The 15000-nt window shown below is 43.0% G+C and overlaps 1 protein-coding gene across 2 annotated transcripts in view; it reads right to left on the reverse strand.

The window, feature by feature from the left end:
• Window positions 1–15000, reverse strand: part of PROX1 (prospero homeobox 1) — a 36331-nt gene that overhangs the window by 7543 nt on the left and 13788 nt on the right. For both annotated transcript variants that reach the window (XM_010128563.2, XM_086745189.1), the window contains exon 3: window positions 14872–15000. This exon is cut by the window's right edge and continues 66 nt beyond it. In XM_010128563.2, coding sequence (XP_010126865.1) covers window positions 14872–15000 — 129 coding nt within the window. The remainder of the gene's footprint in view (window positions 1–14871) is intronic.

Here is a 15000-nt window from a genome sequence, read left to right on the forward strand (position 1 = left end):
GCAGCGCAAACAGCTCAAGATGTCAGGCTTCCAGGAGACGTTAAATTATCTGGAGGTAGCTTTTTTTTTTTTTCCAACTGCAGGACATCATGGATTTAAAAAATCTTTATTCATGTTGACCTGGTGGGCAACAAGTCGCCTTGCCAAATAGGAAAGCCAAAATCTCTAGTGGACTTAGGATCAGAGGTCTTCAGCTGGTGAAGGCTGCTCACGTTGCAGAGCGCAAGGTCGTGGTAATGGGAGGTAAACAGGTTGGAGGGGGTGAGAGGGGGAAGGCCAGATCACTCTTGCAGACCTAGACACTGGCTATAGAGAGGGACTCCGCAGGGAGCCCTCTTAACCCAAGGATAAGATGTAAACAGCATCTATTAGGCAAGTGATGGAGAACCTCTCCAGGACGATGAGCAGGTCCACTATTGGGGGAGCAGTCTTACCACAAGTAGCTCCAGGTCAGACAGCTTTCATGTGGTGCAGAGCAATCCGCACCAGCACAGGTACAGCAACAGCAAACAAAATTTAGGGGAAATACTTCTGCTGAGAAAACCTCATACAAAGCACAAACTAGATGTGCACAGGCACCCCTCACCCCCACAAAGTTGGGGTAAGGTGAGCTTTGGGGACACAGTGCAACCATCTTAAAGGAGACAGTTGAGAAACTCCACTTGCGTCACCCGCATGTAGCCCTGAACCCGTTCCTCACACAAGGAAGATTTAAACCTGGGCTCTGGGGGCAAACTGGCACCTAAATGTGCATTCTCATACCTGCAGCCTTTCGTGCAGGAAACCTGTCAGGACAAGCCCTGCCCCATCCCTCCTGGTAAGACACTGTATCAGAGCAATGCTGGGGTAAAGCCAGCAGTAACGCAGTGAGGCACCACACTACTTCTCAAGCCACTTTTTTTGTGAGCTTGTGTGGAGGCTGGTGATGCTGGGACCACCCCTTTCCTCACATGCATCCCCACCGAGCCAGGGACGACCTTGCTTTAATGAAGAACTACAAGGCAACCCACCTATCCACTGGCCCGTCTGCAGACTAGAGACTTGCACAAGTAGCAGCTGCAGACACAGATCTGCCGCCGTTTCCAGGATAATTCTGCCGTGCTTGAGCAGCACTGCTCTACAGTTGGTTAACCTGTGCTTGCAAGGGGCCACGTTGCTGCTGTCCTCTCTCCTGCCATGTTTATCCAGACCGTCACCTCCCCTCACGCACAGACTCTCTTCCCCGAGCACAGTGAGCTGCTGCGTGGGACCGTCTTAGCGCTGCGAGTTGGTGTGGCAGCATATCAAGCAGGAGGCTTTGGCTTCTACACAGAAATTGGAGGCAGGTTTTGGAGTAAGTTGCTACACTTTTTGGCGTGAAAGCCATGGCAGCATATGGCCCAATGTTCTCAGTTTAAGTCTGACACTTAACATTATTTAACAGTTTCTGTGTTAGGTGCTTTATAAGGTAAAGGAAATTAACAATTTTCAGCTAATTAGATCACTCAATTGGCTGAACATCCTGGACACCTCTTAGAAAAAAAAACAGGTTGGCTCAGGCAATGGAAAGGCTAATGCCTCTTCCATTATCACTTATGAGGAGAGGGAAATAGTTGGAAAGGATGCTTTTATTTTAAAAACAAAAATGAAAAATACCTCAACTATTGGACACTCCAGTAAACACACTTTTCTCCCAACCATCACCTTTCTAGAGAGCAGAGCATCAGTTTGCCCACCGCTACATGTGTCCCAATTGCCTGGGCTACAGCAGCAGCTTTCTGGTGGCATCACAGTTTCCTTTATTGCCTTGCAGTTTCCTCTCCTAACTTCTGCTGTACAAATCTGTTAAGAAACAGATTTTTTTGAAAGAGAAAAAGTTGGATGAGAAATTGGGTGGCTGTTCAGTACATTCTGCTGTCCCACTGTGGGACAGTGCTGCCTACTCTTTTGGAACGGCACTAACAACACAGTGTTGAGCCTGACACTTGGGAAGTGAAAAGTATTAGCCCAATCCTAGCTCAGAAAAGATAAATTAGGAAAACATCAGAAGTTTCTTATTGCATTCACTGGAGCTTTTTTACTCTTTGTAAAAAGCTGGAAAACACATGCCGGAAAACACATGCCCCTCAAACGATTTAAGAACGTGTTTTAAAAGTGTTTGTTTGAGATGAAGCTGAGATCCCTTATCCCTTGAGTAGGGTTTGGGGCACTAGTAATCTACTGGTGGCTTACTGTTATCGCCTCCGCCAAGCTCACAAAGAGCAGAGAGAATGGGCATGGCTCTTACAAGGAAAAAAACTGACAGTGGGGCTGCTGAGATGCCTGATAATATCGGGGAAGTGAAAGTGGTAGTGCAGTGAAAATGGATACTGCATGATACATTAGATTTAATCACTTGCATTTCAATTAAGCATTTCCACAAATAAAGATTGGGAAGTACTCTGCGGGCTCCCTGCGCGGCTGGAGCACCAAGCACCGTTGGTGCTGCGTGTCCCGGCTGGACGCACACAACAGCACTTTTGCAGCTCACTCAGGCTGAAACCCCCATTCTCCCTCCTGGGATCCTCCCTGTTAGGACCCATCTTCCCCTTTTGCAGTACATGAGAAGCATCCCATGAGTATCCCATGTGCTGCACACATCGCAGCATCGCCAGCACTCCCAGAGGGTCTCTGTCCTGGGACTGCTCTGCCCATGGTTCAGGGGATGAGGCTATCCATCATGGAAACACTGGTACTCTCTCCTGCAAACACAAAGGCCTTCACATGCTAGGTTTTAAGCACAAAACTTGGTAAGACTTGAGAGTAGAGTGGGCTAAAAAAAAAAAAAATATGTTCCATTTACAATTTATTTAGACTTTTTGAAATTCAGTTCTCCCCTTTCCCCATCCTCAAAAATCATCGATAGCGTTTTACTGGGGAGATGATTATCAAATTTCCTTTTCTGCCTTACTGATGAATTAGAACTGCATGAGGTTTCTAATGGAAACTCTGATTGCCCTTAACTTACTGCATTGCCAATGGCACTGCCACAGAATGGAAAAATCACTAAGGCTTCTAGGGCTTATGGTAGTTGGGGGTTTAGTATGTGTTGGGAAATGTAAGAAAGAATCACAGGAGGGGTTACTGTCACACCCAAGAAGCTGGGTCATACCAAAACTGAAGGAGAAATAAAACTCTTGCACACAAGAATAGTCTAACTCGGTCCCACTGCAGTGAAATGCAATCTGCTGCAAGAGGCTGCCTACAATGCCAAGTGGCCTATTACATACCCTGCTGCCAAATTCTGGCAGGTACCGTATACAGGCACCCACAAAAAACCTGTCCAGAAAAGTGAGTACAGGGATGAGCACCCAACAGGGAACAGCAGAGAGGTTATTGCACACTCTCCTGGACACATCAGCCAGACAAGATGTTACTCAGAAAGACCAGGAGGCACAGCCTGGCCTGTGATGAGCAGGTATGTCTCTCACCAGCAGTAAGCCCTCTGCTCCCATGGTGTATTTCCACGCATAAAAGAGCTGGACAGGCATAAACTGTTGGTTAGACCACGGATACAGAGAAAAACTGGCTCAAAGAGATTGGGGAGGGGGAGATTTTTTTTTTATGTTCAGCAGAATTTGGCCCTGTAGATGAACCACTAACACTACAGTAGAAGTGACAATTAACGCCTTATACATCTAGAGTACGTCTTTTATATATATAAAATTTTGTAACAGTTAGTAAACATCTGTAATTGGTGTTGCTTGCTCTTGCTCACTCTTTCCACCTCTCTGCATTACAGTCACCTTCGTCTTCTGTGTCTGGCCCTGAAAAGCGCCAACTGTGCCCTCTCTTTCCTTGGTTTGTGTGGGTTGAGGTGGGGGGAGTGAGGAGGGAGGCAGGGGAGCACGACGGGAAGCAGGTGGTGTTTAATCAGTCTGGCAGGGAAAGAAATAGGCAGTCACCAGGGTCCTTTTGGGGGTGCATGAAGGTAGTAAGCATGCCCTCTGGCATCAAGGGTACCTCCTTTCCATGGCTGAGGGTAGGGGCAAGGGAAGGAAATTGTGCGCGGCTGCGGGTGAGGGGTGTTGCAAATGAAGCCTTGGCTCCACCAGCCCAGGCTCCCGCTCAGTTAACTCTGACGAACCTCCTCCCAACGTAACCATGCTTTTCTGGGCAGCCAGAGCTCACTGTGGCAGGATAAACTGCTCCATCTATTCCACCCTGAGCCATGCAGCTGGCCAAACTGGGCTGCAAGCACCCTGTTACAAGGTTCAGTGCAGGACCTGCTAAGGACTGATGAGCCTCGCCAGCCTGTGAGGTCAGAAGATGAAGTCTTATGTTCTAATGGACTGTGCTCCCTCTCGCTCGACTCATCTTTATCCGTTGTGGAAGGAAATGGTGTGACTCCAGACGGCACTGGATTAGATAACCTCCAGGCTGGGCCTCGTCTGATGGAGCCAGCCCTCTGCGCAATTGCATGAGATAAGCCATGTCGGCTTCCCCCTGAACACTGATACTCGGCAGTTAAAGGGCTTTTATTTGCAACGTTGATTTCCACTCTCTCCTCTAAAAACTTTCAGAAGTTGTAAACTACTGCTTTAACGGCATTTATGTGTCTACGCCACCATTCTCCCCTAAGTCCCAATTAATGCAGCAGCCTTTCTGCTTAGCAACAGACATCATGCCACCCTGGTCTGTTGCTCTCTACAAAGCCTCTCCATTAACTACAGAAACAAGTTCAAGGCCACATCTTTGAGCACTCTGGACCACCACCTGGACACAGCTTCCTCTGACGGCACATTTCCACTAGAGCCTTGAAACTGGCCCCCTGCAGAGGCCCGTTCACGAGTCCCTGATGGCACACAAAATAAGGCAGGGCCTGGCTGCATACCTTCCCCCCTGCAGATAAAAAAGATGAACCTTGCCCCTTCCAGACCATGCTGATTCCCTTCAGCTGGCCCTTCTGGCTGGCCCTCTCTCTCTCGCCCACCCACACTCTCACATCAGGACTGGGCTCTTTCCCTGCACTGTGAAATCCAGCAATACTCTAGTACTGCAGGTGATGGGCTCTGCGTAACCACAGAAAGCGATCCAATATCCTTAAGACGCCCTCCTTCTTGGACCGAACAGTATTTCTTCACTTCCCTTCGGTTATTATTGTCACTTCAGTAGGATACTGAACCATGGCTACTTAACATCCCAGTTTCTCTCTCTCTCTCTCTCATGCAGGTAAAGGAACCTACAATATTCTGCTGTTACTTACACACAGCCTGAGTATTTTGCCTTTACAGATTTAAGTAGCTTTGAAAACAGCATCCCCGTTGCACTCCATGCCAATGTTGGAAGGCCTTTCTGCAAGCAAATCTGTGCTGCTACTGCTCTCTCAACCCAGAGATACCTGCTTTGAAAAAGGGCAGGACCCCAGAAAGCTGGGCCAGAAACCAGCATGAGTCATGATGCTGCTAAACCTTTTCCACGATTTCCAAACGTTATGACAGTTTGCTAATTCACATTATGACAGCCTGACTCTTGTCCATTTTAAAACACGTTGAAGATATCAAGCAAACAGTGTTCTGTGTGAAGGTGACCTATTTAAAGTCCTATAGGACGGGCAATCCTATCTGTAAGACTTCTGTTAAAGTCAGTCACGCAGCCCTGACCCCACACTGTGAGATGGTTTTGGCTGGGACCTCCTCTTTTGGCAAGAGCGCCTTACAAAAATAAAAACAACACCCCCCTGCACTCCACATCCATAAACATGATGGCTCTGTTACTCCAAATCCAGGTCTGCACTTAATTTTTAGTTTTAAAATAAACAAATGAAACTTTTTTTCCAATTGACATATATTCACATGCTTGACTCCTATAGTAACACAACAAAAGACAGCTCTTCAGCTGGCACAGATTAATTAGCTCCAATGATTGCTGGAACTGATTTACACCAGAAACTGAGAATACAGCCCAGAATTTAGTTCAGTCTCACTGAGAAAAAGCACAGGGTGGGTGGGATGCGGAGGGAAAAATCTTACAAAGCTAGTAAGCTAACCCACTATTTCACATCTCACTGGTAGGACATTTATATAGAACAGCCTAGATGAAGTTTAGATGAGCAAACATTTTCCTGAATTTTCACAGTACAAAATGTTCTATGTCCTTTCAATGTGACACATTAAAACAGGATATAATAAAATTTCAGACGATCAGGTCTCATGAACACACTCCTCCTTCACTGTACACTGCTGCTTCTCTGAAAGTTCTGAGTGAGAAATTTAGCTATGTAGTCTAAAAGAAATTTTAAAAGTCTGGAAGAAACATGTGCAACTTGCATGTTACCCATTACCACAACTAGAATTTATTAGATGCTAAGAGAAATCACTAGTTTCTTTTCCTTTTCTTTTTTTTCCTTTTTTTTTTTTTTTTGAAATACCAAGTTTTAAAATTGAACTGCCTAGAATAACCAACTCTTTTTATATGCAAGATAAATGAAAAAGCATTTCAGATTGTGAAGGTTAAGACTTTATGCGAGTGAGGGACAACATGGGTTAAAATTCACCTTGCTTCTCACTCCTCATCTACGATGGATTTTTGGAGAACGATGGACATCTGGAAATCAGTTTTACATAAAAAAACAGAAAACAGGGAAGAACTAGGAAGATGAATAAAGGCTCATCACAGACACAAAAGACCAGAGCAAAAAGAAGCTTGGATTTGGGTATTCTTGTCTGGCAAGGAGGCAGGCAGTAAGGCTAATGAAGCATTTGCGATATGGGACGTATGCCAGCGTAACAAAGAAGATGTGCATCAGCTCTGCAGATGTGCCAAAGCCCCCAGAGCAAAATAATGACATAATCACCATCAGTGTCACAGACCAGACTGTACACAAGGTGACATGGGAGAGAATAAATAAGAGTCTTTAGAGGCCTGTAGTACACACACGGGAAGGAATAGCCATTCCTCACAACTGCCACAAGAGAGTGGCGAGATGTTAGATATAACGCGTGCAGCTAGCAAAAGAAATCTTGAATTGTGCAAGGCTGACGCACTATAAATTGGTGCTTTTCTCAATCTCCAGTTGACATTTCAATTCCCACTACCCCTTGTTGAATGCAAAATGAAATGGGAGTAGGAGTCGGAAGAGTTTGCCAAGTTTTGCTTTGTTTTCTTTTTTTAGTTTCTTTTTTTTTTTTTTTTGAAGAGGGTTGTTTTGTTTGAGAAGAGGATGGAGCACTAAGGATGAGTACCGGTAAATAATTTTAAAAGAAAAAAAAAACAAAAACAAAAACCAAAAACCCCCAAACAAAACACAGCACGCTACCACTACATGCACATACATGCACAGGCACAGAAATCCTGCACCATTCAGCTGGAACAATCCTAGGATTCCCCCAAAGCAAAATTAGAAACAAACGAGGATGAGTTTTGCTTTTTTTGGAGGGGCTATGCTTTCTGGTTTACTGCTATCTATGAACTAAACCAGGAAAAATCCCACTAAAATATTTTTCCACGCTAAAGACAAGATTACTATTTTATTGATAAGTAATAAAACACCGCTTAGGGCAATTTAGTACTTAACATGTTATTTGTGGTGGGGAGTAATCTGAAAAGCTCTGAGAAGCCTTAAATCATTTCATAACAGCTCTTCCTGCATAAAAGCAAGTGTTTGCCTCCGTACAGCTGTGTGATTTTGTGGTATAGTTTTTTACAGGACTTTTGTCAATTTTTAAAGGGAACATCTGTCTGATAAAGTAGAATAACTCTGGTAGTAATCCACAGGCCTAACTGGGCAAGCTGTGAAAGAGCAGGAGATATACTGAAGGCGCCAACGGGACTCTTGCAGAAGGAACGCTCAAGTATGTAATTGTTTGCAGGATCTGGCCCTACAAGAGGAGCTCAGAAGAACAAAGCACTTGGCTTCACCAGTGTCCCTTTTCATTGCTTCTAATGAAAGATTCATAAGAATAACTTTAATTTTTTATGATCTTTTTTTTTTGCATTACTGTATTAGCTGCATCTAGTTTGTATGCAAGTTCTTCTTAAATACAGAAAACCTGTTTCAAAATGCCAGGCATAATAACTTAATCAGTACAATAATTGATCTTGATTGTTGTGCGGTCCTTCTTAACAGTAAGGAAGTGAGATGGAGCCCAGAAAATGTTTTATATGATTATTCCTTTGCATTGCAAAGTGATCTATTTATGAAGAATGCAGTTGAAGGTCCAGAGTGGAGTTCTTTTATATCTTTCTTTAAGACAAAAAAAAAAATTATTAAAACCTCCCTAATCTGCTAGTTAAACTGCTCAGTGGAAGAATGATTGTATTTGTCCTTTTTGGCTTCGCCCAATTAATTGGAGCAGTAACATAACGATTGTTAATAAACAGCCCTAATTTGACTGTATTTCTTGCCGATCTACTAGAACCGCACGGTATCTTTGTTTAGCATATCATCGGGGAAAACAAGGAAGCATGTATATAATTTTGTTCTGTTGTATATGAAGTTCAATAATTACGCCACAGAGGATTCTAAATTAATCGCAGAAGGCACAACAATATTAATAACCTGTTTAGCAAACTCCGGCTTCTTTGCACTTTGATGTTAGGAGCAGAGACAGTATGAACGGTGGCAGCTTTTTAAATTGGGCGAGTGTTTGTTTCTGTTACAGCTTATACCAATGTTTTCTTTTATGCTTTTTCTACCGTGCACCTTTCTTCCCTCTAAGAAAAAAAAAAAAAACAAACCACGAAACAAAACCACAGAACAACTCAACAAATAAGTCAGTGCTTATTTGGGTGCATTTCGATCAAAGCTGACAGATCGAATTTTTCATTTATTTACCAAAGTTGCATTGCAGCCATTCTTCATAATTAGAGCAGTGTTTTAATTTTTTTCCTTCCCCTGAATAGGAGAGAAGGGGTTCTGAGAAAGTTTTTAATTAGCTAAATAGGTCTGTGTAATCTAGATGAAATAAACACGCCTGTTTGAAAGGGTTGTTAGAACTTTTCCAGCCATTTAATCCATAGATGGCTGAACACAATGATACCTTCCACAGAAAGCTACAGCCACCACCAGCAGCTGTTAGAAGAGAGCTTGCTCCCTGCTCCTATTGATAACCCTTTGTGGAATGAAGAAAAAGAGCTGAGGGAAGGAGAACTGAATGTCAGACAATAGACATCGCTACACACACTGTCTCTGAACTTTCCTCATCTCTGAAGGACAATTAATTATGAAGGCCTTTGGGGTAGGTCGAAGCAAGGGAAAACCTACTGCTGGCCCAGCACTCCAGCCGCTATCTCTGTGTTTGTTAAATGGTTGTGCCTGTTGGGGAACCAGAGTAGCAGCCACCAAAATAGCCAATAGATCATTTAGGAAAAAAGAGCAAAAGATTTTTTTTATGTGTGTCTGTCCTTGTATAATTCTATTCTCACTGTGAAATCATCCATACACAAAACACAAGGACAATTTTTTTTTTTTTTTTTTTTTTTGAAGAGCCACAGGGTAGGTTACAGTCAGAAACGGCCTCTCAGTGGTGTGTTAAAAAGGATGGTCTTTTCACCAAATCATTTCACAGAGGCAAAACAGACAAACACAAAGAGTTGAGACTTTTTCTCCTACATTAAATAGAGTAACTGATAAGGTCAGACATATGATACCTAAAGACATGAATCTGTGAACTCTTGAAGTCAAAGGACTTCTCTGTGCAAAGGAACAATCTTTCAAAGGAAATAGATCATAGAACTCCACTGAATCCCCTTTAAACTTTATGAAGCAGGAGGAGAAAAAGCTCTAAGTAGGGAAGCTTGACAGAAGAGCCTTGAACTATTTTCTGAAGGAAAGATGAGACCCTCCCTAGGCTGCCACAAAACATCTTTTTTTTTCTAAAGGCTCTTCTGAACTTTGATATGTGCCAAGACACCGCTATTGAAAGCTGTATAATTATGTGCTATAGCCACTGTAGAAAATGCTTTGTTCACCACAACAAAGAACAATAAGCAAAGTAAAGTGACATTACACTGTATCTTTTTCTTTAAGAATGTTGAGAAAGGTCACGGTACGTTATAACTAATAAAGCTGTTGAGTAAGGAAGTTTAAAGTTGATCTTGCTGTGCTTAAATGTAACCCAATGACAAAAAGGCAGAAGGAACTAAAATTGTAATGACATTAAAAAATAGATCATATATCGACGTGCCAACTTCATTATACAAACACCTTGAAGCCGAAGGACACAAACAGAAAAAGCTACCGTAGTCCTGCAACAGTATTCCTCTTGTGATTCTCTCCCTAATAGCTTCCAACTACAATCTGCAGTTCAACTAACTGCAAAAACTGATTAATAAGCATTAATTGATACGTGCAACACAAGCCGTGGATTTTGTTACTTGATTTGCAAATCAGGTTCATGTCCCATGCAGCTTCAAGGAAAGCTCTGCTGTTTCATAAGATACTCTCTTCATTTTTTTTTTTTAAAAAAAAAACAACAACAAAAGGAAAAAGCCTGAGGGCGTCAATTAAAGTTCCTGAAATCAAGATTTTTAAGTGAAAAAAAGAAGTTCAATCTAGACACTTATGTTTCTTTTTTTCTTTAGAGGAAACGGGACAGTTAGGTTTGCTATTCTCAAATTGCCACAGCACGTTTATTCTCCTTGCTGCAGAGCACCAGAGAGCGGCCTTCCTACTTTGTCTTTAAGAATACTGAGAACGATGTTGAAAAGCTACAACAATAACGCCCTTGAAGGAGGAAGTATACAGCTGAGGGAAAAAATGCGAGGAGTTTAACACTGAAACAAACAACTGTCCCATTAGGCTGTGCCCACTGCTGGTACCACCAGAAGTGCAGAGCCTGCCACGGCAGAGCAGTTTGTGTGGAAAGAGCAATCTCTGAGATGGAAGTCAGCGAGTTACGGACTTGAATTTCACTTCTCTTGAGGCCACTTTGCACGGCTCCGCTTGTATAAAGGAGTATTAGGGTGGTTAGGAATTGTACTTTACAGTGCCTGTGTATCACAAAACCACTCGGAAGTGGCCTTAGTTTAAATAAGAATTGGGTTTGAAGGCTTTAATTCTCCTTTTAATGAACATCGATTCAGTTCAAGATAAATCCTGCAGATGAAACTGGGGAAGAATACAGGTTCCTAAAATAAGCGTATGAGTGGCCAGAATTTTTTATAATTTAGGATGTCTTAATTTTTGGATGCAGTGCTGGGCCCACTTCATTTTCAGGGAATGGACTCTTGAGGACCTCCTGACAAAGTGGCTCTCATTAACAGATCTCCAGTTGAGCATCCCAAAATGGAACTGGCCTAAAACCATCATCACTTCTGAAAATTTTGGCAGCCAGCATGCCTCTCAAGGGTTCGTGGGTCACTTACATGACTGGGTTATTATTTAGATTTTATAGGTGGTGGTATCTGAATTGTTTTACATAATCTCATTGATTTTTATGGGGCTAACTCAGATGCCTTAAGTTAAACATTCTGCTAAGACTTGAGTACAACTGATCTTAATTAGGTTTTTCCCACTAGTATGGTTTTCCCCTGCCAAAAGCAGAGCAAACTTCTTAAAAATGGTTTTCTCCCCCTTCGAAACGCTGACACGTGCCGTAAATAGCGCTATGAAAAGAGGCAATCATCGCGTCAAGCCCCACTGTACCAAAACTGCATACAGTGTATTTGTGCAAATAACACAGCTTGGCAGATGTTTCACTATTGTGATCAATCTCAATAACTATGTCTGCAAAATCGGGCAAGTTCCCGTGAAGCAGCAGGCAGGCTGAGCTCAGAAAGATGGCGTGTGCGGGGGCTTGCTTTGGTCCTCATTTGCTCTCTATGCAGCGGAGCGTGGCAAGTGTAAGGAGTAGGCAGGAGGGCATAGAGCGAAATCACTAGCACAGAGAGACCCTGAGACTTCAGAACTAAGACTGAGTCGTTAAATGCCCACAAGGAAAAGGAACGGGCATCGTGCAGAGACGTTAATACACAGGGAACGACGGTAACTGCAAAAAAAATGACAGGGAACAAGGACGATGGAGGAAGAGTGGGAGCCAAAGCAAGGCTAAAACTCAGGTATTTTCCTCAGGTCAATTTATTTTGCTTGTTATAAGTACATAAATCATGAAAAAAAATCTTATTTATGGATTTTAACCAGATTTTTATTTTAACTCACAGCACAGTGTCCCTCTTGTTCGAAATCATCCTGCCACAGTCACAATTGTGAGCTCTGATGATCTATGTTAGGATGGATTTTGAAAAAGAGTTACAAAATGATTTGGGATTTTTTTTTTTTAAATGCATAGCAACAATACCTGCCTTTAATTATTGCAGCTGGCATTTAAAAGCCCATGGCAGCATTACAGATAAGACAGGTATCAAGTGGCACAGCAAGCTGTCCTCTCTTTCTGACCAACTTCAGCATTTGTGCAGGGACACTGACATCTGTGGCTTTCATCCACCAGAACATCCTACCTTCTTCCTCCCTGGAAAAACTGCCCCAGAGCAGAGAAGCATCTCCACCTTTCACAAAAAAACTCATGGGGTTTTTCTCCTCCCTTTCAAAACTCAGTGTCAAATTTGCTCTATGCAGCTCAGGACAGGTTTCTGCCGCTAACTCTACTGCCAGAGAGAGAAATGTGGAACCCACTACACACGCATACACACGTGTGCACACAGAACACAGGCAAAGTTGCATCACACTGGAGGAGGCATTGTATCTGTCTCTGGCTCACAGCCACGAGGGTACAATGGCAAAGTTAAAAACGATAGGACATGTGGTTTGTTAAACATCTTATTTGACTTTGCTACAAGCTGTCAGTTCCAATGTGCCAGGAAAGGAACACAGTATCGCAGATTCCTGAGCAAATCAATGGCACAACCTGATACGGACCAAATGCACATTTTAGCGTTATCATTTTTTCCTCATAGTCAATTTAGGAGTATTAAAGTATATGCACAAATTTCACCCAAGAAGAGATAAAGGGGGAGGATTTAGGAATAGTAGTGTAGGTGATTTAAGAGAAACCACACATCAGACTAATCAGAAGATCAGCAAAGCATCACTGAAGTATGAGAGGAAGGAACTTTGATGACGCTAAATATGGTAAATGCTCAGTTTGCTAAATCCCTTTGGATCCAATTTCAACATTACAGTACTCGTCATTTTTGCTTTGCAGCTTGTGGGGGAGGGCCAGGCATTTATCCGGAAAAGTTACTTTGGCTACATTAGAAATTGCACAGTACACTTTAATGATCTCATAACTGTTGGATCTTCAGTGCCAAACCAAGATTTAAACCTCTAGGAAATTCTCAATTTACTACATAACACAAGAAAGACTGTGTGAAATATCTGCAAATCGTTGCCATTCATAGCATCCCTTTCTCTCCATGACAGGGAAAATCCAAGGGGCTCCTTTCCTACCAGCTAGTAGACACCATGCTGAGATGAGGAGACTGCAATCACTAGCAGTGCTAAACATACAAGATTTACATTTCCTATCTACTTGAAAACATCAATAACCTCCTCACATTTCTTCACTGAAGTAATCCATTTACATTAATACTGCAACGAACGTTTTGAAATGCAGCAATGAGTACCCAAGATCATCAAGGATCCAAGAACTTTCGAGAGCAAAGAATATCTCAACCTATGTTCTGCAAACAGAAAAAAAAATGCATTAAAAAGAAAAAAGCTTGAAGGAATTCAGGCACACTTTGACAGAAAAAGTTGGGCACACTTCTCTCCTTACGTATGTCTTTTTCTTTTCCTGTATTTAGCTATTAAGCCACGGCATACAGGCAGATCTACCTTCCAGGTGTGGGAGTCTCCTGTCTTGTGTGTGTGCGAGTACCTCATGGGGCCAGAGCCCTCAGGAGGGCCTGGGGTGCTACGGCACACCAAACAGGGAGCCTGCATGTTGTCATTGGCCACAACGAATGGCAAACCCCTCAGGAGCATCCTCTTCCCCGCTCCTTCTTCATCTGCCCCTTCCATGCAACTATTCTCCCAGAAAACTCTGTGTGCCCAGAAGAGGGGGAAGGAGCCAAGAAAGTCTTTGCTTAGAGACTTTTTGTATCATCTGAACTTATGTGCTATGAAAACAACCACTGCTAAAAATCCCCCGGAAGGATTTTAGGCAGGAACCCACCTTCCTTCGGCAGACAGATGTCACTTTTGCTACAGGAGAGGGCTCATTATGCAACCTGACCCCAAGTGAAAGGTGCAGACAAAAAATAAATATAATAATTAGTACCACCATCACTTCTCCGCTTCACCAAGGGATGGGATTACTTGAGCCTCCCCCTCACACATACCCTGTTCAAATGCATCATTACATCTGACTACCTAAACAATGCAAACTGCCATCCTCAGCAGGGAGAAACACTCTCCCGTGGTATTGCCGAGGGTCAGCACGTTAACAATAACAATAGTCTGCTCAGCTACCAGGCTGGCCTGTAAACAGCAATCTTAATCAAAGCCACAAACCCGTTACAGCAGAAAACAGAGAGCATTTACTTGGAGTAGTCATTTTATCCTGCAGCTTGACAAAGCAAATGCATTTCAGTTATATAAATCAAATGAAGGAAAGCAGAGGAAGGTAAGTGCAAGTGTTTGATCACGCGATTACGGAGCTTTAGAAGAGCCAAGAGGTGACTTCTTTCACTACCAGCCCTCCTAACGGAAACTTCAAAAAGTCGAGACTAAAAAACTTATTAAAAAAGTGCAAACTTTTATCTCTTGTCAAGTCTTTGCGAGGTGTAAGTCTCCAGCTACCAGAGCAAAAAAAGATTAATTAGTGTCATTCAGGGATGTGGAATGCCCAGATTCCACCGTTCACGGCCACAACAAAAAGGTACATTATTTTAAAGGCAGCCTGGACCACAGAGTGAACGCACACACATACAGAAACAAAGATCGGTGCCTACCTCAAAATCATTTGCTTTATTGTAGTGCATGTTCAGGGCCCTGTACAGCTCACAGTCTCTGGTTATAGACAGCTCCTCAGTGCTCGTGACCCCGTCGTTGATGGCTTGCCGTGCATACTTCTCCATCTG

This window comes from Chlamydotis macqueenii, chromosome 3 (genome assembly GCF_036417535.1).
Source record: "Chlamydotis macqueenii isolate bChlMac1 chromosome 3, bChlMac1.mat, whole genome shotgun sequence".
Taxonomy (NCBI): Eukaryota; Metazoa; Chordata; class Aves; order Otidiformes; family Otididae; genus Chlamydotis; species Chlamydotis macqueenii.